The sequence below is a fragment of the Trachurus japonicus genome, chromosome 12 (assembly GCF_045865225.1).
Source record: "Trachurus japonicus isolate A0001 chromosome 12, Traja_1.0".
In the NCBI taxonomy this organism is placed as follows: Eukaryota; Metazoa; Chordata; class Actinopteri; order Carangiformes; family Carangidae; genus Trachurus; species Trachurus japonicus.
The window spans coordinates 26,093,349-26,116,815 of NC_140918.1; the positions used below are offsets into that span (position 1 = coordinate 26,093,349).

A 23,467-nucleotide genomic window follows, 5' to 3' on the forward strand; every position below is an offset into this window, starting at 1 on the left:
CACAAGGACCAGCCACAGTCACTCCTCCACTTAGGTAAAAGCAGAGATAAACAGCACATCATGATGTAATCAGCTGCATATGCAACCAACCTATAGGATTTGTGTGCGTGTGTGTGAAGATGTTTTTAGCGCTAAAATGTTTTTCTGTTCTCTGCTTATATCATCATGATCTGCATATATTTTATATTTGTGCTACGGAGAGAAAAAACAAAGTGAAGTGAAGACGTCACTCTGGCAGTCGGCCCGACTCACTAGTTTTTGAAAATGTATGGAATATAAATAGATTACAGAAAAACAAAACAATGAAAGTAATTATTTGAAGCAATGTAAAATGACATATGGCTCATTAACTAAAATATAATAAGACACCTGAAGTGCTAATGTTTTCTTCGCTTCTCCAGAAAAAGTCTACTGCCTCATTATCTTGTCATTGTTTCAGTGCGACAGTGATTAATTTACAATTTATGGAAGAGTAATCAACTCTAGTTTTGGTTACTGTAAATTGAATCGTACATTTTTCACAGTTTTCAGACAAGATAATCAAAAGATAAGGCAATAATGAAAATGGAAGCTCCAGTTGCAGCCTAACAGTGATCATTTCATCATCATTAATCAGCTACAATCTTTATTATCAATCCATTCTTACAGTCATTTGTCAAGTAGAAGTACTTACACCTTAGAAATGGTTGCTTTTCTCTTTTACGAAGCAGGACATCACTTTGTGCTGTGGGAACCTGCTATTTGTCATTTATTTCAGTAGAAAAATGTGATTCTATTCCCTATTAGATGATGACAAAAATATGTTAGTGGCTGACTTTTTATGCGTAGTGTGTGAAGATGAATTATTTAATGTTTGCATGTCTGCGTGTGTTTACAGAATCTTGGCCACGGTGGGTTCAGACTTTGACCTGAGGACACTGAGGGCAGTGAGAGTGCTGAGACCCTTGAAACTCGTGTCGGGAATCCCAAGTAAGTTACTGTAGTTAGTCCGCCATTGTCCGATGATGTTTTGTTTTATTCCTACAGTATTCCATTACTTCCCCATTTTTAAACATCTCATCATGATGTGAATTTGTTTTGATAAGTGCTATATGGATCAATATCACAGCAAATTGCTCTCGCTCCTTTTGATTGGTTAGTAGTGTCAAAGAAGAGAAACCTGACGTAAACCAGTCTTTGATTCATGCAGAATGACCTCAAATCAATATCATGATTCATTGAACATTTTTACCTCGATTGTGATTGATGAGTGATAGTTTTCAGGGTTTTTTTGTTTGTTAGTTGTCCTCATGGTTCCTTGACAAGGTTTGTACTGTTTCTAATGAAAGGCTGCATATCTTATCTCATCTGTTATTTTAAAATACTTGAAGGAAACACACACAGATTATCTACCTATGGTTATTACCTGCATATTTCAAACAATTGAAATCAAAGTACATTTTACTTTTGATGTAAAAAGTCAGTTCCCGTAAAAATAGAAAATAAATAATAATAATGTCAGTCTATCCTGTTCATACTCAGTAACATGATTGTGCTTGAGTGTTGAAACAGATTGGTGTTGTCCTCCTCAGTAGAAGTAAGAAAATAAGTGCCTTGTGATAAGACTCTCTCTCCCTCCCTCTGCCCCTCCTCCTCTGTCTGTCTCTCTCTCTCTCAGGTCTCCAGGTGGTGTTGAAGTCCATAATGAAAGCCATGGTTCCTCTGCTTCAGATTGGCCTGCTGCTCTTCTTCGCCATTGTCATGTTTGCCATCATCGGGGTGGAGTTTTACATGGGCAAATTCCACCACACCTGCTTCAAGATCGACACTGGTGAGAGCAACAGCTTGACGCAATGTGTTTGTACAATAACACCGATTATCATGTGAGCTGACGGCAGGAAAACTTTTTTCTGTCAGCTGTGTTCTTGTATTTTCTTGCGGATGAGAACGTATATTGCATTGCATATTGATGGAGGTGTGCATAAATGATTCATAAGTTCTGTATGAACACGTAGCTTATGAGTAGTTGCGTACTGGCAGTGTTGGCAATCTCTGCGCCTATATCAACGTAACAAACAAGTGCACAGCAGAATTTTTGACGTCTGTTTTTCACATCTTGATTTTGATGAATAGAATTTTCACAGTCGTCAGGTTTTGATTGATAGCTTCTGCTCTAACTCAATAGGGATGCTTATGCACTTGGCCTCCCGATCGAACACTAACTCAGATGGCGTTAATGAGGTTGCAGTTCACCGGTTCCATCTTTCACCTGCATCAGAAATGTTTGCCAGTGAGGCAGCGATAAAACCTGACGGGGCGTTCTTTGCTGTGTGAGCTGCCGAAGAGCAACTTAGATTTATATCACTGTTTTTGCACGTTTTATGTCCTCAGATACAAATCATGCATTACTGTTGAACATCTTCCAGGGTGTGCTGTGGAGTTACAGACTTAGGGTCATGTATTTTAGTGGATAGTGGAAAGGGGTCGGGGAAATCAAGTGTTCATTTAGATCATGTTGACTTCATTGTAATTAATTGCAAATCTCTTTTTAGTGAACTGAATACCTGTTGTAGATTACAGGTTACCATTACAGAGGGGAAGAGATTATATGGAGAAAAATCATGTTTAAAACTTGATACATTTAAAATTAGATTTTTGTTATATTTTTCATATCAATGTTGGACAATTGATGCCGTGGGTGTGTGGTTAATAGAAAATTAGATCACAAGGAAATCTAGCAGTATGTTATTTATATGTTAGCTAACTCTGTGCTCATTTAGCTTTTAGCTTACAGTAGCTCATTAACTAGATATTTGCCCTTGGGTTAGGTTTTGTCATCCAGCTATGCTAATGATGCTGAGAGGTGTGTATGCTTCACACCATTATTGAACTAGTATCCACCAGTCTTCTATTTCTATTTTGTCTATTTTTTGGATTTGTTGATAGATAGAAGTCAGGTGCTGCCAAGATGGTGACAGGGGAGAAGCCCACTCTTCATACCTGAACTTCGGAAACATCATGGAGGTTGCATCCAACTTCATGGACACTTTATGTAGTTTAAATAGATTTTTTTGTGGTCAGAGCTTCAGACAGAACTCATCAGGAGAGCCATGACATACTGTAATGAGCATTGTCCTGACCTTCTGAACTTCCGCTACAAGCCCCAATGAGCTAACTAGATTAATAATAAGAATAGCATCAATGCAGTTTTGTATTCCCATTACTTCTATATTACCTGGTGAGGATCAGTAGTAAAGGGATTGTTGAAAGCAATAGCAGCCTGTCAAGTTGGAAAATCCGTTCAGAAAAATACAACAGCACAACTCGTAATGGTTTGCTGCTTTAATGCAAAGTATACTATACATGAATATAAATCACCAAAAGCTACAGTCCTGTAATAAGTAGAAATTAAAGGGAGCATGTGGTCATGTAAAAAATGTTTCTGAGAAACCACAGCCAGGGTACTATTCCAGATTTATTATTTTATTACAACATTATAGCAATTATAGACAGTCAGATTGCTTGACTGAAATTACCTATTGTGTAATGCACTGATGAAAATTACTGTATGAGGAGGTTTTATTTCCCCACCACTGGTGTCAGATAGAGTGTGAAGGTGTGACTCGGGGGTTATTGGCTGGCCCAGCTGTAACATATGTACATCTATCAATGTGTGCGCGTCTAAATGAAGCAGGGTGCTCGTAGTGGTGTGAGCTGTTGTGACAGCCTGCTAATGTACAGTACATGTGTTAGTGAGTTATTTCAGTCAGAGACACAGCAGGGTTCAATTAAACTGAACAGCACCCCTAATGACTTTGTACATGACCACTGCTGTGTTGTTTTTTTCTTGTGTGTGTGTATTTATATATAGTGACATTTACAAAAGAGCGTATCATACTACTGGTATGTTGCTGACCGTAAGATATGGTAAGTAAATAAAGAAAAATATGTATTTAATATAAATAAATCAACAATTAAATCAACCTTTGACATACAATAAAAGGCAGAGTTAACACACTCTCTAATCTTTGCACACAGAATTCTAAAATTATCAACCCATGATTTTTTAATATTCACATACAGTATGATGTCTTCCAAATCATTTTGTAAACTGTTTAGTTTCATAAAGTAATTGCACCTACAGTAGTAAAAGAAAACAGAAAGGTGTTATTATCCTGACACTGAGTCCAGCTGACACAGCACCTGTCGGTGGAAAGGAGGAAAGGATGCATCTTACTGGAGTGACACCCGAGAGATGTTGGCTGTGCAGTCTGGCTCCGCAAATCATCGTTAAAACTTGGCACAGCCCGTGATCGAGGCACTGCCCCTCATGAAACGCTGGTTGCACAAGGCATCTGTTATACTCAGCACATTTCTTCTTTATTCTGATCCCCTTCTGCTGACATATGTGCCTGCACATCCTTTAAACAAACTCTCAGCAGCCTCCATGTGCTCTGGTACTACATCATCTCTTTGTCACTTCATGAGCCGCCCCAAAACTCAAGCACATAGCCATCTAGATGAGTTCATCCTTGCACTCTAGCCCTCTCTGTGAAAATCCATTTACAATGTCAGTATAGCTGATCTCACTCTGACTACTTTGCGAACAACAAAATTATGATTTTGACTTTTTGGAAATCCAGTGTACGTGATGGTAGAAAGCCTGAATAAATAGCACAAACAGGATTGATGCACATAAAATCCTGTCTTATTTGATACTCTTGGCATTCATCACTTCTTTTACTTTCCGCGTATATTGTCAGTCCTGAGATTGCTGCTTGGAAGTTTTATTTTCTGTACGTGCATATGGATGCACAACGCAATTATCTTTCCCAAGCAGCCGTTTTATAAACAATGCCCATTAGTGTGTATCATCTGTTATGAATAGTTGTATTTCACTGTCTCGTTTGTTAGGGACAAAGTCACAGAACAACCATGGAAGTAAACAGGGCACAGACACCAAGAGCTGAGCTGTGCAGTGAGGCTGGCAAGATAAACAGACTTGAGAGAGATGCACAGTGTGGTAGCACTTACTGTTAGCCTGCTGTTATTTGCTGACATCAAACTAGGAGCAGATATAACAAGCTTACCTGACTGTTGCTCCTACTAACCATTCTCATGTTTTTTTTCCTCTCTTATTGTGATCAAAAGGACAGTTCCACTTCTTTCCCTCATTAAAGATGTAAAACGTGGAACCCTGGAATAATTTGCTAAGGCCTATGCAAATATTATTTTTGTTTTTTAATACTTCCATAGCTGTGTTGTTGTGTAGTGTAATCTTTAAATGTTGACGTCTGGGTCTATCTTCTTGTGAGGTGAACATCCTTGATGATGCTGCATCCTTGTGAGTTAAGGCTGGATTTCCTCACAGTGAGGCGTGTGTGTAGAGACCAATAAGCATCACTTAAATCTTGGCCTGAGTCAGGCCCTGTAAGCCAGAGTGGTCTGTGGTGTGTATGCTCTGCTGGTTTATATGAAAGATGCAAGATAAACTGTGGCCACAACAGAGATCTTAGTTTGTTTGAGCCAGGGGGGCAGTGGCACAAATAATAGGACATCCAGGTCTCAGGCCGACTTTTCATTATAGTATCTGAGCAGAATGTGGCCAAACACTATCCATCCAAAACCTAGATAGCATAATGTGCATCTTCAATCACATTCAGCTTTTGCTGATTGTCTTTTAATTTCATCATTTTATCATTTATTATCATATCATTTTCTTTACTGTTTCCCTGCAGTTTTGCCATATGGCACATCTCCAGCTCCCCTACTCACTGTAATAACAACGTTTTGTGTCAGATTTCAGGGCTTTGATGGATTTCATAATCAATCATTTTCAAGGAAAAAATGCCAAACATTCACATTTCAGTGGTTTAAATGTTGCAGTTGTAATAGTATAGTGGATATTGATTTGATATATGGGCCCTTGAGGTCATGTAAAGGCATGATCAGCCTGGTGTCACCATCTAAAAGGACCTGGAACAGTGTATTGGTGTCACCTGCTGAGAAAAGGCAAACTTTATTTAGGAGAACTTTTCTCAGGAGAACAGTGGGGGGGGAAACCAAGAGAAAAGGAGCATGTGACTCAACGTCTAGATTTCCTGTGTGTAGACGAGTGGCTGTGACACTGGCTACTGGTCGGCTCACTCAGCTGTGGTAACAGTGCCGCTCTGCTGGAGCATGCTGCTGCTGCTGCTGCTGCTGCTGACCGCTCGATCGCTGTACCGACCTTCACCTGTGGTCCCTAGTTTTATGTAATGCCTGGCAGAATCAGGCCGCAGCCTCACTCTGCATGAAAAGGTCAGGAGGTCAATGGGTTTCACTGAGAGGTATCATTTGAAGTGGGTGGGGAACTGGGGATGGATGCCCCTGTGCTTTTCCCTTTAGAAGTGTTAGAGTCATGACTGATGGGCAGGAGATAATGGGACTCTCTGGAGCAGTTACAGTGTAAAAGTGACGTTTGGCCGCTGCAATCTCCCTGCTGCATCTCTGGCCCACATAGCAAAAAAGTAAGCATTGATATGTGTGAGGGGTTCCTCTGTGTGAGGATTAGTGGGCAATGGTTTCAGCGTAGAGTCTTTGAGATCTATGAGTTATTCTTTCATGTCATAACTCATTCGTTTCTCCTCTGTTCAGGTGAGAAAGCAGCTGACTGGCCTTGTGGTCAGGAGCCTCCTGCCAGGACGTGTCCCAATGGGACCCAGTGCAGAGAGTATTGGACCGGACCCAACTTTGGTATCACCAACTTCGACAACATCCTGTTTGCAGTGCTGACGGTGTTCCAGTGCATCACTATGGAGGGCTGGGTGGAAATCCTCTACAACGTGAGTATAATAAACACTGAAGACTTCAGATCTTGATTTTTTTTGCTTTCTTTCATGCCTCACATTTTCTTGTTCATCATCTCCTGTCATCATCTTTGCTCAACTGATTCTCACTCAGCTGGGAATGAGGGTTTTGTTTCAGTTGTGGTCGTTGGTCAATTTACCAAATATTCCTCAGAGAATGAACCCTGTTGTTTTTTTCTGGCAACCTCTTGACCTTTCTTCTAGTGCTGCCCTCAGGCAAAAATCACGTGCACGAGAACTATCAATCTCGTAGCCTGAGCACAGAGAAAATATCTGGAGACCTTGTGTTCTTCAGAGCGTTAACATTTTCTCTGTGGAGATGATCTTCTTACCTAATAAGCAGATTGTAAGGAAATTTGTTGAGTCTTTGTAGCTTTTGGATATAGAAACCATGTCGATTCAAATGAGTTTTAACACTGGAGGTTAAAGCAGAAGTAAGCGATCCGGTCGTTTTGGCTAACTTTCTGTCAGCCGATGGAGTTAGCAGTCCCCGCCCTTGTCCCTACGTCACCACATTCACGCGCATCCCTTGGCTGCACACACAGAGAGGACCGCCCCTTTATGCCGTTCTCTCTCCTCATTGGATAAAGGTTGTAGGATACAAGGAAAGTTTTCTCCTCGGCTTACAGCAGAGCAGAGTGACTGACAGACCTGTGTTTCAGACCAAACACTCTATTGCTGTCAGAAGATAGAACTATTTAAGACTTATATCACAAGCATTCCGCTTACTTCTGCTTTAAAGGGATAGTTCACCCTAGAATGATAGTTCTCATTATCTACTCACCCTCATGTTGACTAAGGGCTGGAAGAATTTTCAGAGTCCACCGTCCCTTCTCTGAGTTACAGGGGGTCTTGGCGTAGCAGTGCATTTCAATGCAACGGTTGCAAAGGGACACCAGAGCTCTTCGTAAAAAAACACACACAAAAAAACATCCAAATACCTCCATGATGCTCGTATGTAATGTCCGTCTTGTGCTGAAGCCCCAAATTGCGTAATTGTCCCGAAAAAAATTAAATAAGTCCACATTCCAAGCATGTTTGCAGCATTAGCTCCTAGTGTCTGTTGTCCTTCTCTTCCGCTGCTAGCGCGCATGCGCAAGGTTCTGGCTCGTACAAATACGGCTCAGCAAAGAAATGCAGCTCGTCCTCGACATCAAAATCTTCAGCCATGGCTAAAATATGTTTTAAGAGGCCAAAATTGCACGAAAAAGTGTTGTCCCGGTGCAAGGCAGGCTATTACGGACTGCTTCTAGTCCTTCGCCGGGGTAAACAAGGAAGCGAGTCGGTCTCAGTGCGAACCTTGCGCATGCGGCCTAAAGAAGATAACCTGTATTCTGAAAAGGAAAAGTCAAACCTTTGACACAGTTTGGGGCGTCTTTACTTAACTAGTTAGGAATATTACTAAAGTCTGATATGATCTACAAAGAGGGGACTACATATGATCACTGATTGGCTCTCAGCAAGATACTACACCAATTTATTTGGACAAAGAAATATTATAAGCATTATGATGATTTGCATCTTTTAGATTAGAGTTGTTCCATTCTCAGGTATATGAACCCTTGGTTGCAAATTTGTGGATCTGGTATTATGATTTTAAGATGTAATATGCAGTGTTTCTTATAATGTGATTTATATTTTTATGTATGTGGCATATCTCAGTATGTAGCATCCTAAGTCTGGACTGCACAGATGTTAAGCCAATGTGGCCTGTGTCTTAGTCTTAGACAACTGGGTCACTGGGACGAACCCCCCCAGCCGTTCAAGTTTTTGAGTTCCTTTTCTCCATGTCACCAGCCCAAACTGTTTTGTTATCTAAATGCCAGCACCTATCTGGTTCTTTAGGGCAGCCAAACGCATGACAGTGTCTTTTAAAAACACACAATCTCAGAACACTTACAAGAGAAATAGGAATCGCTAAAGGATGAGGGATGTCCAACCAAGCAGAACTAAAAAATGGTGAAGTCTCGAGGCCAATCCCATAATGGTCTGTCTGACTCAGAGCTGCAATTTTTTAAACTAAATGATGTTTGTAAAATCAAACACAAGCCTCACATATTGGACTGGTTGTACATGCTGAATGAGAAAATACAGAGGTGTCAGAAAGTTTTTTAAGACATCTTGACTTTTTGGACATTTTATTATGTTGTGGATTTACCTGTATTTATTTATTTTTTACCAAGCTATACTCAATAAACCATGATGATAACACAAAGCACATTTTAAAAATAGTTTGCAAATGTTATAAAAGCTAAAAAACTGAAATCTCTCATGTCTTAAAGTGTGGTCAGTGGATCATTTGCTTGTTTTGCTTGACTTGATCTTGAGATACCTGAGACTCCACCTCTCACAGACTGAATCTATTGGACACACCCGAGGAATCAGTTACAATTGCTGTCAAAGTTAATGCTCTACTCTCAGCATGAAATCAATTATTATTGACTCATTGAATTTTTTTTTACCAACTTAATTGCGGCATAATTTGTACGTGCCTCTATACCTTTTGCATTTCCCTCTCACTCTCTTTCTGTCGTTATAATTTTTGTTTTTTTACTGTTGTCTCTCTTCCTTTGCATTTATCTCTTCCTGTTATTCCCTAAACACTCATCAGTTTCCTCTTCCTGCCTTCTTCCTCCTCCCTCTGCTCCATATTTCCTCTCCCAGGAGAGAGCAGTTAACTGGCACTGTATTTTGAGCCTCTTATAGAGCCATGTTTTCTCCATCTTCTTCTCCTTCTTCTCCTTCTCCTCGTTTCAATCTGTACATCTCCCATAGCTTTTTCTGGCTCATTATCCTAAGCACTGCAGATCCACACAGCTGTGATCCAAGCATGTCTTTTCTCTCAGTTGGTAGTTTTTTTTTTTGCATTTTGTTCTTTTTCTTTTCTTCCTGCTTAAACTTGCTTCTTTTCACCCCGAGTTATTTTTATTTCACACTTTTTGTGTGTCTGTTATTACTGTCTATCCTCCTGCCCACCTTTCTCAGTCTCCCATATGGCAGTTTTTCCTCTGTGTCTTTATTGTCCCTGTCATGGTTAGCATATGTAAAGCGGTGTTTAGGTGGCCTTGTAGAGACAATTCAATTCACTCATTCACAGACTGTTTTGATTGGTACGCTGCTATTGAGGTCTTACCACCAAATGCAGACATTAGTCCCTTTTAAACAGGAACCACACAATTTTGCCATGAAGAAGCCACTGCATTATGCCGGCTCTGGCTGTTTACACTGAACCAAGCAAAGCCAGCCTAATGCTGCTCCTGTGAGTTTAGCTAACGCTCCCCTTTACAGCAACATGAGTCCCAGTCCTTCCCTCTGGCGCCGGCTGGAGCAACAACCATACAGAACGGATAAGGCAGGGTAAACGTGCCACGCTCTCGTCTTGAACAGGCTGTATGATAGGAGCTCAGTGGAGCTCACTGAAGAGGGTTTTTACAGTCTTTGAAGAGCTTCACTGTGGTTTAACACCTCTCTGACACCTGGCTCACTCCATCTGTCTGTTGAAGCCTTTGGTGACTCATTTTCTGTGCCAGTGGATCGTCACCCTGTTGGCTTGTGTGAGTAGCAAGTGCCAGTTATCCATTACAAGAAGCACAGCTGTGGGGGTACTTGTTTTTGACTAACTGGTATGGCTTAAATGTAGCCTGCTTATTCAGCACAGTGTCAGCCATTTACTTATTCGGAGTGGGGGTGGCCTTCTTTTGTTTGGCCCTAATCAATCAGAGGAGGGTGATGTATGCCAATTTTAGAGCTGTAATTTCTGTAAGTTAATTGACATCAGCCTGTACAGTTGTGTCAGTGTGTTGTCTTTTCACCATTTTTGTCACCATGTGTCATGGACAGTACAGTAGCTGGGTAGCTAACTGAAGGAGGATGTCAGTGGAACAGACTGTGCCTCCTCCTTGTCTATAGCTTTCTATATCAGGACACCTCAGTATATATTATTGCTTGCTTGCATAAGAACCCCAGACATGAAATGTTTCATAACCTGCACTTTAAAGAAGTTTTGGTTCTGTCTGGCTAACTCAGGGCAATTCTGAAGTTAGAAGAAACAAAACAGTTATTACAGATGGGTCAGTAAATAATAATTGTTTTGTCCTTTTAATAGTCCTTATGAAGACTGACACTTCCTTGACTCACCTTGATAGACTCCACTGTTATCACCTCTTTTAAAGTTCCTGTGAGTCACCATCTGAGCAGGGCTGAAATGTAAATGAAATGTCCCCCGAGGCATGTAGCAGGAAATAAAAGGAGAGATCATGACAATGTTATGAAGTGGAACAGCCATGAAAAAAACAGCCATAGGTGTATTTGTGTGAATGCAGTGGAGCGCGCATGCATGTCATGTAAGCATTAATATCCCGAGTCCACAAATGAGGATGCACTCTTGGCACAGATGCAGGGGGGGAGGGTGAATTCTGTAACATCAGGAAACCAGAATAGCGTTCAGGCGGGGGTTGGTTCTGTTCTTTGGATTACATACTTTCCTGTAACCCAGTGTTAACCTTGCAGATTGATGACTGTGCTACCGCTTCCCTGAGGGGGATCTCTCAGACCCTGCTCTCTAATGGTGCAAAAGAAAATGCCATGTGCCTCTCCCCATCCTCCCAGTCATTACCATCCTGCCTCCTCTGCTTCTCCTTCTCTCAGTATAGTACATCCTTTCTGCCTCCGTCCAAACCCCCCCATTTACCGTACGACTTCAGCCCCCTCAGAGAGGCCACACGCCACGACCCTGTGGTCTCCAAGCAGCTGAGGTAGTGAAACGAATCACCGCTGTCTGCCATGTTATTCTTCAGCTGGAGGGAGCGCTGACAATGAGGCTGCATTCAGACTGACAGTAACACCACCTACTGTATGACGGTGTAAGCATGTTTCTACAGGTACCGGTGAGAAGATGAAACACAGACCAGAAAGTTCGGCTTCAAGGTCGATCAGACAGGAAGACTTAAATTTTTTACCATGAAGATTTAATATTTAAAAAACTTGCTCAGAAAAGCTACTTTTATGTGCATGACGCAAACTGAGTGTAAAGACACCAAACGATGGGTGTTCAGACCAGTAGCACTTTGTACTTTTCATTGAGACGTCTACATTTGCACAGGTCCTGAAGGTCCTGAAAAAAATTGCAGGATTGTCTTGCAAATAAGTTAGTCCTCGATCCTAAACAACCCAATACAAATACCACAACATGCTGTGTGGAAACAGTTTATGATGTAGCATTTCCATAGTCCAGTCCTGGATAATTTTAGGCACAAAGACAAAGGTATGAGTTCAAATAAGTACTTGGATAAGATTACAGGACCTTTATCATCACAAGATTACAATCTTAAACACATGGTTGTGGTTGTTCATGATTAAAAATCAGTGATGGTCAGAGTTAAGAGAAACATTAAGTGTTGGATTGGTGGAAAAACAACAAAACTCTCCTTAGCAGAAAAAAAAAACTGTACATGGTCATTTTGTTATACGTAATGACTTTACTCTGACAGTAATGTTAATTGGTTTGACCACACAAGTCTGCAAGGTGTTTCCTGTCTCTTGCGGCAATTCAGTGAGTTAGTTTGAGCTGTGAAGGCAGTTTCCCTCCACTAGACCAGTACAGAGACAGGAACCTGTCGTATAAATAGCTCTTACAATGATCTTCAGGGTCAATTGGGAAGGCAACAACAAACAGCCAGTTTTGTCAATTATCCAAAAAGACTTGTTGGTTGGTTGGCATTTATTTCCTTGCACACACCTTGCAATACTCACATTGCAACAACACATAAGTCTTGTTGAAAGGAATGGGTAGGTATTTAGTGAAGTCTTCACGCCCTATGAGGGATCCTGGAAAGGACAGAGTGTCACCAAACTGAGCCGACGCTCCTTCTTGATGTTTTAATCATGAACAGTCCAGGGGTAAAAGGAAGGGAGTGCACATGAAGAGAGATTTCAGCTTATGCTAATGACCATAATGTTGCCAGCTGCTGCAGAGCTGTGCTTTTGACTTGAGCAAAATGTCCTCCCATCAGTGTCGTCTTTAGCGGCTAAACCACACGGTGGATGTTACTGATACGCAACTCCAGAACGTCGGAGGCCAGATTACAGTGGAATACACATCCAGAAGTTCAAACCACGCATGCAGAGAAAAATAATGAGCATTATCCTTCCAAATTACTCTGTCATTTGCTGGCTTTTCCTTCATATCTCCTCCCTCCCCCACATCCACTAAATTTCTCCTGCTGTGATAGTAGCAGTCAGCTCTCAAGGAGAAAACTGGATATTAATACGAGGACAAATTACTGACACAGTACAGTACTGTTTTTCTATCTCTCTCACAACATTTATCTGAATTGCTTCTTGTTCTCAACAGACCATGTTATCTGTCACAAAGCATCACACAAAACACAATTCACCTTCACTTTCACATTCACATTAAAGGAGAATTCCGGTAATTTTTGACCCCTAAATTGTTGTCCTGATGGTCACCCAGTGTTGGGGGGGGAGCAAAAACCGTGACTAAAATTGATGCAGGCAAACCAGAGTTACACCATAGCTACCCGGCGCTTGGGTCAGCGACAACGTTAAACTATGGGGGCAATTCTTTCAACCACAACAAACACTCAAAAAAAAAAACAATCAAATATCTATGGTACATGACTCGAATCCGTATGACACACCACTGAACTCCTATAGTGTACACAGTCAGTATAAACAGTGTAAACTTTGTGTTTTTGCATGTAATCACTCACCTCACTCTGAAACATCCTGGAAAGACATTACTATCTGATCACAGAGCACCTGCTCCCCCCGCCACAAAAACAAACACTTTTTCCTTGTTGTGATGATTTCTTTACAAAAATAAACGGTCGGGGATATTATGGACATTACCACTGCACTGCTCCACCGTTTATTTTTGTAAAGAAATCATCACAACAAGGAAAACGTGTTTGTTTCTGTGGCGGGGAGAGCAGGCGCTCTGCGATCGGACAGTAATGTCATTCCAGGATGTTTCAGAGTTCAAAAACACAAACTTTATACTGTTTATACTGTACACTATATGAGTTCAGTGGTGTCTCGTAAGGATTCGAGTCATGTACCATAGATATTTGATTGTTTTTTGAGTGTTTATTGTGGTTGAAAAAAATGCCCCCATAGGTTAGCGTTGTCGCTATCCCTAGCGCTGGGTAGCCAACTAGCCATGGTGTAACTCCGGTTTGCCTGCATCAATTTTAGTCACGATTTTTGCTCCCCTCAACACTGGGTGACCATCAGGACAATGATTTAGGGGTCAAAAATGACTGGAATTCTCCTTTAAGATCCCAGGTTAGATATTGTTACCATGTTACCACCAACTAGAAGCAACTAGGTCAGATCTGACTCACTGATTCAGACTGCATTAACTATTTGAAGTTGATTTGTTCTGTGTTTTGCTAAGGCCAGAGTAGAAGTATAACCCTAACCCTGAAACGATGAGCAGGAAAGTCAGAGAGAGAAAGAGGGGATGATATGCAGCAAAAGGTCATGGGTCAGACTCAAACCCATGGCTACTGCGGTCAGGACTGTAGATCCATGTGGTACGCAATCTACTCGAACCACTGAGGTGAACCACTGAAGAGCAAGTTGGCTGCACACTGTTGCTGTCTCACCAGTAACTGTCTCCACTGAACTCCAGGCTAATACAAAAATAATAATTGCAGTGATTATTTCTGCATTTCTTCTTTTAAGATGCTTGTGAGGGCAAAGAGAACAATTTATTTGACAATAGCTTGACTTGACGTGTTTTTCCCCTGGAATCACAAAGCTGTGCAGCCCAGCAAATTTAACTGTAAATACAGTAGTGTATCAGGAGAAATGGTCACTGCGTTCAGAGATGACACCTCCATACATTTCACCAAAAGTTACTTGAACCCCTAGAGCACCCAACATTAGACTCCTTCTTTGGCTGAGCCGGCTGACTTGATGTGCACACACCAACGGCACAAATATAATATCTACAGCTTTTCAAGTCTCCTCAGATTTATTTAAGAATACTAAATCAAATCATAATAATCACAGCACAAGACTTACTCTCTCTTTAATCAGTAATGCCATGATAATGATCTACAAAAGGACAGTAAAGCCTCGCGCTGATTCGCACTGAGAGTCCTGTCCAATCAGCAGGGGAGTGACTCTGTTGTAGCAGCAGCAGGGTTGTGTGGGTGGTTCCTCAGCATTGATAATGTGGCAGTCTTCATTTCATGCCCCATGATTTTATTACATTTCCTCTGTCTCTCCTGGTGACCCAGTGGCCGCCATCAGATTGGGAGCGGCCCTAATTACCTCTGCTGTGTCATGTTCTGGCTTCACACTAAAAAAAACTGTATTTGTTTCACTTGAATCTTGTAATTAGATCTTATGTTTCTTTTTTTTTAAAGGAACCTAAAGGCAGGTTTTGTCAATCAGTCCTACATGAAGGGGTGAAGGTGTGCTGTTCACGTCACATGGGAGATGTGTGTTGTTTATGATCGGTGCTCCTCTGACTGGTTGTGAGTTAGTGAGGCTTTCATTGAAAAAGTTGTATTTGTGTGTGTGAAATGCTTGGGGTCTCGTACACTGCTTTTCATCTCACTTCATTAGAGCAGTGTGAGTCACTCAGGCAGGTGCACCCTGACCCTGTCAGCGCAACAACGTCTTGTGCAGTCAGGGCAGGCATGGTGCTTGTCAAAGTATAAATAGAGCAGCACTGAGAGAGACAGTTACATTTTGTGTAAATTCTTGAACGTCATCATGAACGATTGTATGCAATTGGTGTAATAATAAAAGAAACGACTATCAACGCACAAATGTTTTATATTTTAAAGGGATAGTTCAACATTTTGGCAAATTGGCCCATTGCCATAATCTCTATAGTTTTAGGAGTAGGTTTGTTATCTTTAATTGTTGGTGCAAGATACTTTTAGAACGGCGGAGCAGAGCCGTGAGCTGCTCAGAGCTACGCTATACGGAGGCTAATGGGATTTCTTGGTTTCCCTCATCAAACTCATTAAATACACAATCCAACAACTCCAAAACGCTCTCGTGGATGAGTTGTGACCTGAACATTCACCACGCCATGAGATAATAACGGAATGTTACGAGACAGAGTTGTTTTGAGGCAGATGCAGCGACTGCTTGTCAAAAAACTGCCCCAACGATAACACGCATCAGCGGTTTTGCACGAATTTACCTCGTAACGTTCCATTATTATCTCATGGCTCTGAATATCTTGCGGCTCTGCTCCGCCATTCAAAAAATAGCTTGCACCGACAATTAACCTACTCCTACAACTACAGTATAGGGATTACGGCAATGGGCCAATTTGACAAAATGTTGAACTATCCCTTTAACAAAATCTGCTGGGTAGGTACGAGTAATCATAAAGTTATTTATAAAATTTTCTCTGTGGCCAAATGTGGTTTCCCGGAAGCAGTGCTTCAGCCCTCATTGTCTTTATAAAAAGGTTGCGATCCACCCTGTGAACACTGCGACATCTTCAGGGCAGATCTCTCAGAGAGTGGCTAGCTGTTTAGCATGGCATGCTAACTTAAATTTAAAAAAAAGACATGTTATAGTGAAGAGTTAACTTTGACAGTGCTTTCCACACCTGGAGACAGCTGCTGGTGAGTAAATGAATGAAGTTTGATAATGAACTCACAATGTGTTTCCTTTAGACTGGTGAGTAAAAACTGTTGATGCTAAAGTTGGCCATGCATTTTCTAATAGGCCTCCTGTTGCTATGAGGGGAGAGAAAATGTTTGATAGGGAAAGATGATGTGTGGTCTGCAGTTATATGCAAAGGCACTGCAGGTTGAATCAGAGGGACTGAGCCATGGACATTCTGATTTACAGCGGATGGGTTGCAGGCGAAATAATATACAGTATGATGTCTGACAGAAATATTAATTATGTTCTCTAAAATATGAACATATTTTAATCCTCATTTTTATGTCAGCTACAAATTAGACGCTGCATTTGGACCGCTCAACTCATAGTAACTGATTATTTATTTTGGCCAGTGGCCAAATGCTACTATGAGCTTTTAAACAGTATTAAAAAGAATATTTATGTCATCCATTTTTACCTTAAAATAAATGTGTTTGTTTAAGACCATCTATACGTCAGCGTCATATACTCCGCTGATAAATGATGGCAATGTTTCTCGAAATTTCTCAGAATTAAAAAAATAATTGGCTTGGGTTGATGGAGATTGGATGAATTATGCATGTATGCAAATTTAGATGACATCATTGCATCATTAACAGGGAAGTACGATGCCTCTGAGGCCTCATACAGGACAGTTTTGTTATCACTCACGTAAAAGCGCTGAAAATGCTTTGGTGTGGATATCAGACTTTCTGTGAGCCTGTGGGACTTGTACTTTGAAGTGAGAGGAACTTTGTGTCCAAATTGAAGCGGTCAGCCTTTCAAACTCAAACTGCTGATGAAATATCACTAAAATGAGCCTGCAGCACATTAATTCAAAGTGTCAAAAGAGAAAAATAGTTGACCGAGAGAGACGATAAGAGCCTCAAATTCAATTTATCCAGGAAAGTGTTTTGTTATATTCTTCTTCTTGAAGCAGCTCTCTGAAAACCCTTTGCTCTGTGTGCCACCTGAGCTGTTGAGTGCCGTCTGCTTGGTGTAAATGTTTCACGACTGTAAGGATCTGCAGAATTGATTCCGAGTGGCTGTGTTCATCACAGCAGGCTTTCTTTGCCATCAGAGAAAATTAGTTTGTGTGAATGTTTGTGTGTGTGTGTGTGTGTGTGTGAGTGCACGTATGTCCGTGGTGGCAGCACTGTGAGCTGCGAGTGGGAGTAAACTGTCACACTGCAACTGCATGATGCATGACTCCAAATTCTCTGGCAGCTTTTTGCTTTTCACCTCGATGATCATTCAGAGCAGCCAGCCAACGATGACTCATGGGAGTAACAGAGGTGGAATAACAATATTACGTGAATTTATAAGAAAAATATCAAGCTGTGGATATAAGTTATTTCCTTAAGTGTATAAATCCACGTGAACCTTCTTATTCTTCACAATTCTCAAAATTTCATAAAAATGGCCGAATCTAACTTTTGATATGTTACTTGTAGTGGTATTTAAAACATGCACAGCATGGCCGTGGTGTGATATTACCACCTGCAGCTGTAAGTGAAGTCGGTTGCTGCAGCTGTGTAGTTATTACTGTAGATGATCCTTCATAATGTGATGGAGGTTCTTCACTCTGACAGGTTTTTTCCTCTCATTCCTTTTCATCAAAGAAGATTTCCATGCTGTTTCAGCTCAGGCACGGTTAGTCACAAAGGGAGCGTTACGTAAGAAAGTACAAATACTCATGTGGGCAAATACTGTATCAGATGGCCGACCAAACTTAATCACTGAATTAGCTGCAAAGTTCTTCTTGGCTTCTACATTTAATTTTTCTAGTTTGTTACAAACAGATGTGACTTTTACACACTGTGCTATTCCAATACATCTTCATTTGAAACTTTCCACCATGTTAAGTTCTAATATTCTTATTCTGTTAGGCTAAGTTTCTTAGTGAAAAAATTCACCTTTCAAAGGTTCCATAATGCATTCAGTGAGATTTCAATGTCTTTCTATATACTGTATAAAGCAGGACTAGGTTCTGTATTAATACGGTGCAGGTGTCAAAATGCTGTCCACAAAGAAATGTGTACACCCTGCTGTATTCAGACAGAGACTAATGGCTCTCAGTCACGCCCCAGGCCCCGCCCCCTGGACCTACCATCCAAACTTTTGGGATTGGGTTTCTTTGACTGTTTACCTGACACTTTTATATTTTTTATTTACTAAACAGTCAATCAATCAAACAAGAGAATCATAGCCTCTCCTGTGATTGGCTGACACTAACCTGTTGTTACTAAAGCTACAGAAAGAATCCTGAGAACGATGTAAAAATTACACTGAGCTGATCTTTGGTTCTTAAAACCACAAACACTTCTGCTTGTTAATCAACACCAGAGAGGTGTAACCTATAGGACCTTTAACTATTGTTTAATTTGTTTTCTTTGGTTATCACATTGGTTTAAACAACATCCAGGGTCATTTCAAGTACCTTGCTGAAGGCAACATCATGCATCAGCAATTTTGTAATGAACTAAATTAGTATAGCCAGTGGCCTTAACTGCCATATGCCCTGTATTTTCTGTCCTACAGTGTAGACAGTGTGTGTTTACCTCATTGCATTGCTTCATACCCAGAGTACTGAAAGATGGGGTGAACTAATCGGCCCACACATAGAAATGACATATTTATGTCAAAGTTTCAAAACCAAATCTGTGGCGACATAAAAGTGATAGTAAATGGAAATAATTACACATTCTCTCTGCTGCTTTATCAGATTGGAGAGGGTTGGTAAGAAACACACAAACACACACACATGCACAAACACACACATCTTAGCCTAAATATATGAATTAAATGTAGATGGAACCACAGATGTGTCTGCTTGTCAGTGCCACAGGCTGTTTGTTATATACAATACTGGATCACACCTGCCATCCAGAAGTGACATACGGTTTGAAAAAATGAAGTGATGGATGTCCTTCCGTTCTGCCCGGGGGCCGTCATACAGGTCTCCTGTCTTCTCCCACACTCTCTCTCACAACCTGCATGACATGCAGAGGTTGATGTCCAAGGGCGGCCAGAGAGAGGTGTTCAGGATCAGGACTGTCAAAAACCATGGTGTCCATTCTGTGAAGTTAATGTGATCCACAATAGACAAGAGGAAGCAAAATGAGTAAATCAAAAATCTGACATGCTTGTCTTTACATTGAGGTCTCTACAGATAAAACTGTTAAGTGACGACAGTCTGACACTTGTATCCAATATTCTACTGCAGCTGATGCTGCTGATGTCTGATCCTACCCTGACTGTAACATATCATTTTTATAGCTCCTATCTTTTTTATGCTGATATTACATTCAGTTAATTTGGGTGGCTGATAATTAGCCTCAGTTAAGCAAGTAGATGTGGTCGTTAAGTGTTTATATTCGGTATAACCTTGAAGTGTCACCTTTGGCATTTTTTTTTGATGATCACATCAGCCAGCTTGTTCAACCATGCTTCCCTCTATTTGAGAAGCTTCTGCCAAACTAACATCTATTGATTGAGATGATAATTCATACTTTTATTTCTTTTTATTATGATAGAACACTGTTTTTACCTGCAAACTTAAGGTTGCTTTCACACCTAACCAAGTGGACTCGAGTTCGCTTGGGGGGCTGAAAGTTGCAACATTGTTGCATTATCACTTGGTTCGGTTCCGCGTTCACACTGCAACTTCTGAACCGCACCAAACTTGCGCCCCAAGCGCACCAAACATTCTGAGCGTCAAAAGTCGACGTCACTCCGCTCGCGACTGACAGACCTGCTGGGTAACAGTAAACATGGAGCAGCATGTGAAGTTGGCTGTTTGGGGGATGTTGTTTCTGTTTGGGGGATGTTGTTTCTTTTTTTTATGTACCAATTGCACTTGGCTCAGCAAGCCGTGCTGTACGACCACCATGTAAGGCAGCGAAGCAGAGCGCATTTCGCTCTTACTACTGCACTGAGGACGGAGAAACAATATTTCATATGAGGCCCTGCCCTGTTAAACATCAAATGATTTTCCAGCCATGTGCCCATGTGTCGCTGATGCTTTAAACCCTGAAAGGACGCAGTAAACGCACTATCCATGCATCCCAGGTACGCACAACACATTAAGTGTTAAAATCACTATCAGGGCAAGAAACCAGGACTTAGCAGAAAAAACGAGGACTTTCATCAAAAAGCAAAATCATGTACATTTTCAGACAAACTACAGGCTTTAACAATATTCTGAATTTAAATTGGCAACAAAAGTAATGAGAGCAAAGTGCTCCGCGTTATTTCAGCACCACGGACAAGGAAAGGACGAGACATGCGGACAGACAGACAGACAGACGTAGGCCTACAGGTGCTGGTCCTGTCGGTGCTGCGGTGCTGGAGCAGCAGACAGACAGCTGTCTCCTCCATTAGTAAAATCTGTAAATAAGCTGCGAATAATATCACATTTTAGTTGTGCTCTCGCTGTGTTTTATTTCTCTGTTAAGTTAGGACGTACTCATAGATCGCCTGTTTGGAGGCATTTTAACCCGAGGAAAAAAAGAAAAGAGGAGGAAAGTGATTGACAGACGTCAATCATCAGGTTACGCAAATGGGCGCACGTCAGGAGGAAAGCAGGAAAAACAAAGGGACATTAGAAACGCTAAGAGAAAAGGAATAATACTGGGAGAAGGAAAACGAGGGTCTATTGGTAGTTTGCGGGCCGTTTTCAAAGGTAATAGCCTACGTTGTTATTGATATTTCCTGCCGTTATTGTTAATTAGGAGCGATTAGTAGGCTACAGTGTCGCTACAGTGTCGCGGTGTGGCATGATACGCGCATCAGTGGTTGTAGAGCGGATCAGGGGTCGAGTGTGTGACCGCACGGTGGACAGAGCTGTTTGTGTGTGTGGTGGATGTAGGCCTGTGTGTGTGTATGATAACGGTTGAAACATAGGTAAGGCCGCCTATGGTGTTTAGTCCGCTGAGCTTTCACACTGCATACGAACCGAACCAGGGTTCACTTGCAAACGGACCGAGACCCCCGTTTTCAAGCGGACCAGAGTTCGTTTGTTTGATCCGCACCAGAGTTCGTATGAGCTTTCACACCTGCCCAAACGAACCGGACTATCCGAGCAAACGAACTCTGGTCCGTTTAAAGCGGACCAAAGGAGGACAGTGTGAATGCACTGTATTTGATCTGCATCAATTTTAAAGTAGTGGTGCTCACCTTAAGAACTTTGCATAGTCAGACATACTAGTATATTGCTGACCTCCTCCTCCCTTATACAGCCAACTGGCCTCTCTGGTCTGCTGGACAAAAACGAATGGCTCTTGAACCTCCTATAAAATCAGAGGTGACCGTGCTTCTCGAGCTGTGACACCCAATTTATGAACTAGGCTACTCTGCCCTCATCGCGATCCATAGACTCCTGTGAAATCTTGCTGAAAATCTCTTCATAACTTCATAACCTCCATTTTATCTTATTGCCTTTTACTGACCTCTTGTCTTTGGAGCCTTTGTATTTTCTTACTGATGTAAAGCACTTTAGTGTCTTTGAAAGCTGCTTAATAAATAACAACAGTGTTTTATGACAGTGACATTGGCAGTCCATTTACTCAATCTTACATACTGTGTCTTTGTTCTTTTGATAAACCATGAAGTAGTTACTGTGAACAAGGTAAGGTACATCTCAGTAAAACATCTAGTAATAGAAAGAGAAAAATGTTGAGAAAATGCTGTTGCTGATTACTGTACATGGAGTGTTAATGCGGCATTTTAACATACAGAGTGATATTCAGAATTACGTTTAACAAATTCCCAAACCTAGTTTTCCCGTGAGTTTTCAATGTGTTCTAAATGATGTCACAAAATCACATTGTTTGCTCACTTGCTTTAAGCTTGTTCAATGTCTTGAATCTTAGAGAAGCAGCAGCTCGGAGGCTTCCACCGTGAGACCCTGCCATGTTTCTGAATCAGGAGAAAAAATGCACAAGCACGACTGAGCTCAGCTCGTCTGCCTGAGCTGTCAGCCAAAGAATGAAGGCCGTGTCCACAGGAGAAGAGTCTTCCCTCCTCACCAGCTCACTCTCTGAAAGCTGATGCAACAGAGCGCATGTCCAAATCATGTTCTCCTCTACACCAGAGCTGCCGGATTCCCCAGAAAGAGAGACGTCAATTTAACTAAGCAACAATGAGCTGAGATACTAATAATATACAGTACCATAAACACATCCCCTTGTGATGCTAATATGTTAGCAAAAAGTTTGCCACTGGTGTACACAGAACAACAGCAGCATTTCTTTGCAAGTGAATCTAACTCTGTTTTGGTCTCTACCAACTGAGGGAAATATCTCTTTAGCCAATAAATGGCAGCTATATTTAACGCTCTGTCACTTGGGACTATACAAATAGCATTCAGGTGTTTTTTTTTCACTGAAAACAGAACCTTCAGTGATAGTGTTAAAAGTTAAAACAAATGATTGTTGTGAAATAGATAAACAAAATACGTTGTTATTTCTGCTACTATCTCCTCTGTGCACACCTTTTAAAACTCATTAACATGTTTATTAAGGGTTAAGCTGGTTCTGTATGCTAAGCTAGGCTAACTAGGTCCTGGTTTCACCTCTGGAAAGAAAACAAATAAGAATATTTTTCAAAATGACCAAACTACTTAAAACTTAACTCAACTGAGGTGAATTGAGATGTCAGAGAAGAAAATAGGATGTCCATTTAATGTTTATATTAATGTTCAACAAAACAGATGGAGTGATGAGGTGATGAGACGGTGATGAAATGTTTGACATGTAGCAAAAAAATGATGCAGAGCAGCAAAGTGAAGCGTCTTCTGCCCATTTATCTTGGTGTGTGGGCTCCTTGTCTGACAACTGACACAGACGGTGTGTGTGTGTGTGTGTGTGTGAGATCTATATTATACTCGAGTGTATAATATAGATCTCCAGTCTGCTTATTCAGCCACCCTGAACTTCCCATCACAATTACAGCCAGCATGTGGCAGCGCTTCAATACTGGCGTCTGCAAAATGTCAC

At 41.2% G+C, this 23,467-nt stretch overlaps 1 protein-coding gene across 6 annotated transcripts in view; it reads left to right on the forward strand.

Moving 5' to 3' along the window:
- The window catches only part of cacna1bb (calcium channel, voltage-dependent, N type, alpha 1B subunit, b), a 176,879-nt gene that overhangs the window by 71,033 nt on the left and 82,379 nt on the right, over positions 1 to 23,467 (forward strand). For all 6 annotated transcript variants that reach the window (XM_085793986.1, XM_085793982.1, XM_085793984.1 and 3 more), the window contains 3 exons: positions 878 to 969; positions 1,658 to 1,810; positions 6,616 to 6,803. In XM_085793986.1, the coding sequence (XP_085650112.1) occupies positions 878 to 969; positions 1,658 to 1,810; positions 6,616 to 6,803 (433 nt within the window). The remainder of the gene's footprint in view (positions 1 to 877; positions 970 to 1,657; positions 1,811 to 6,615; positions 6,804 to 23,467) is intronic.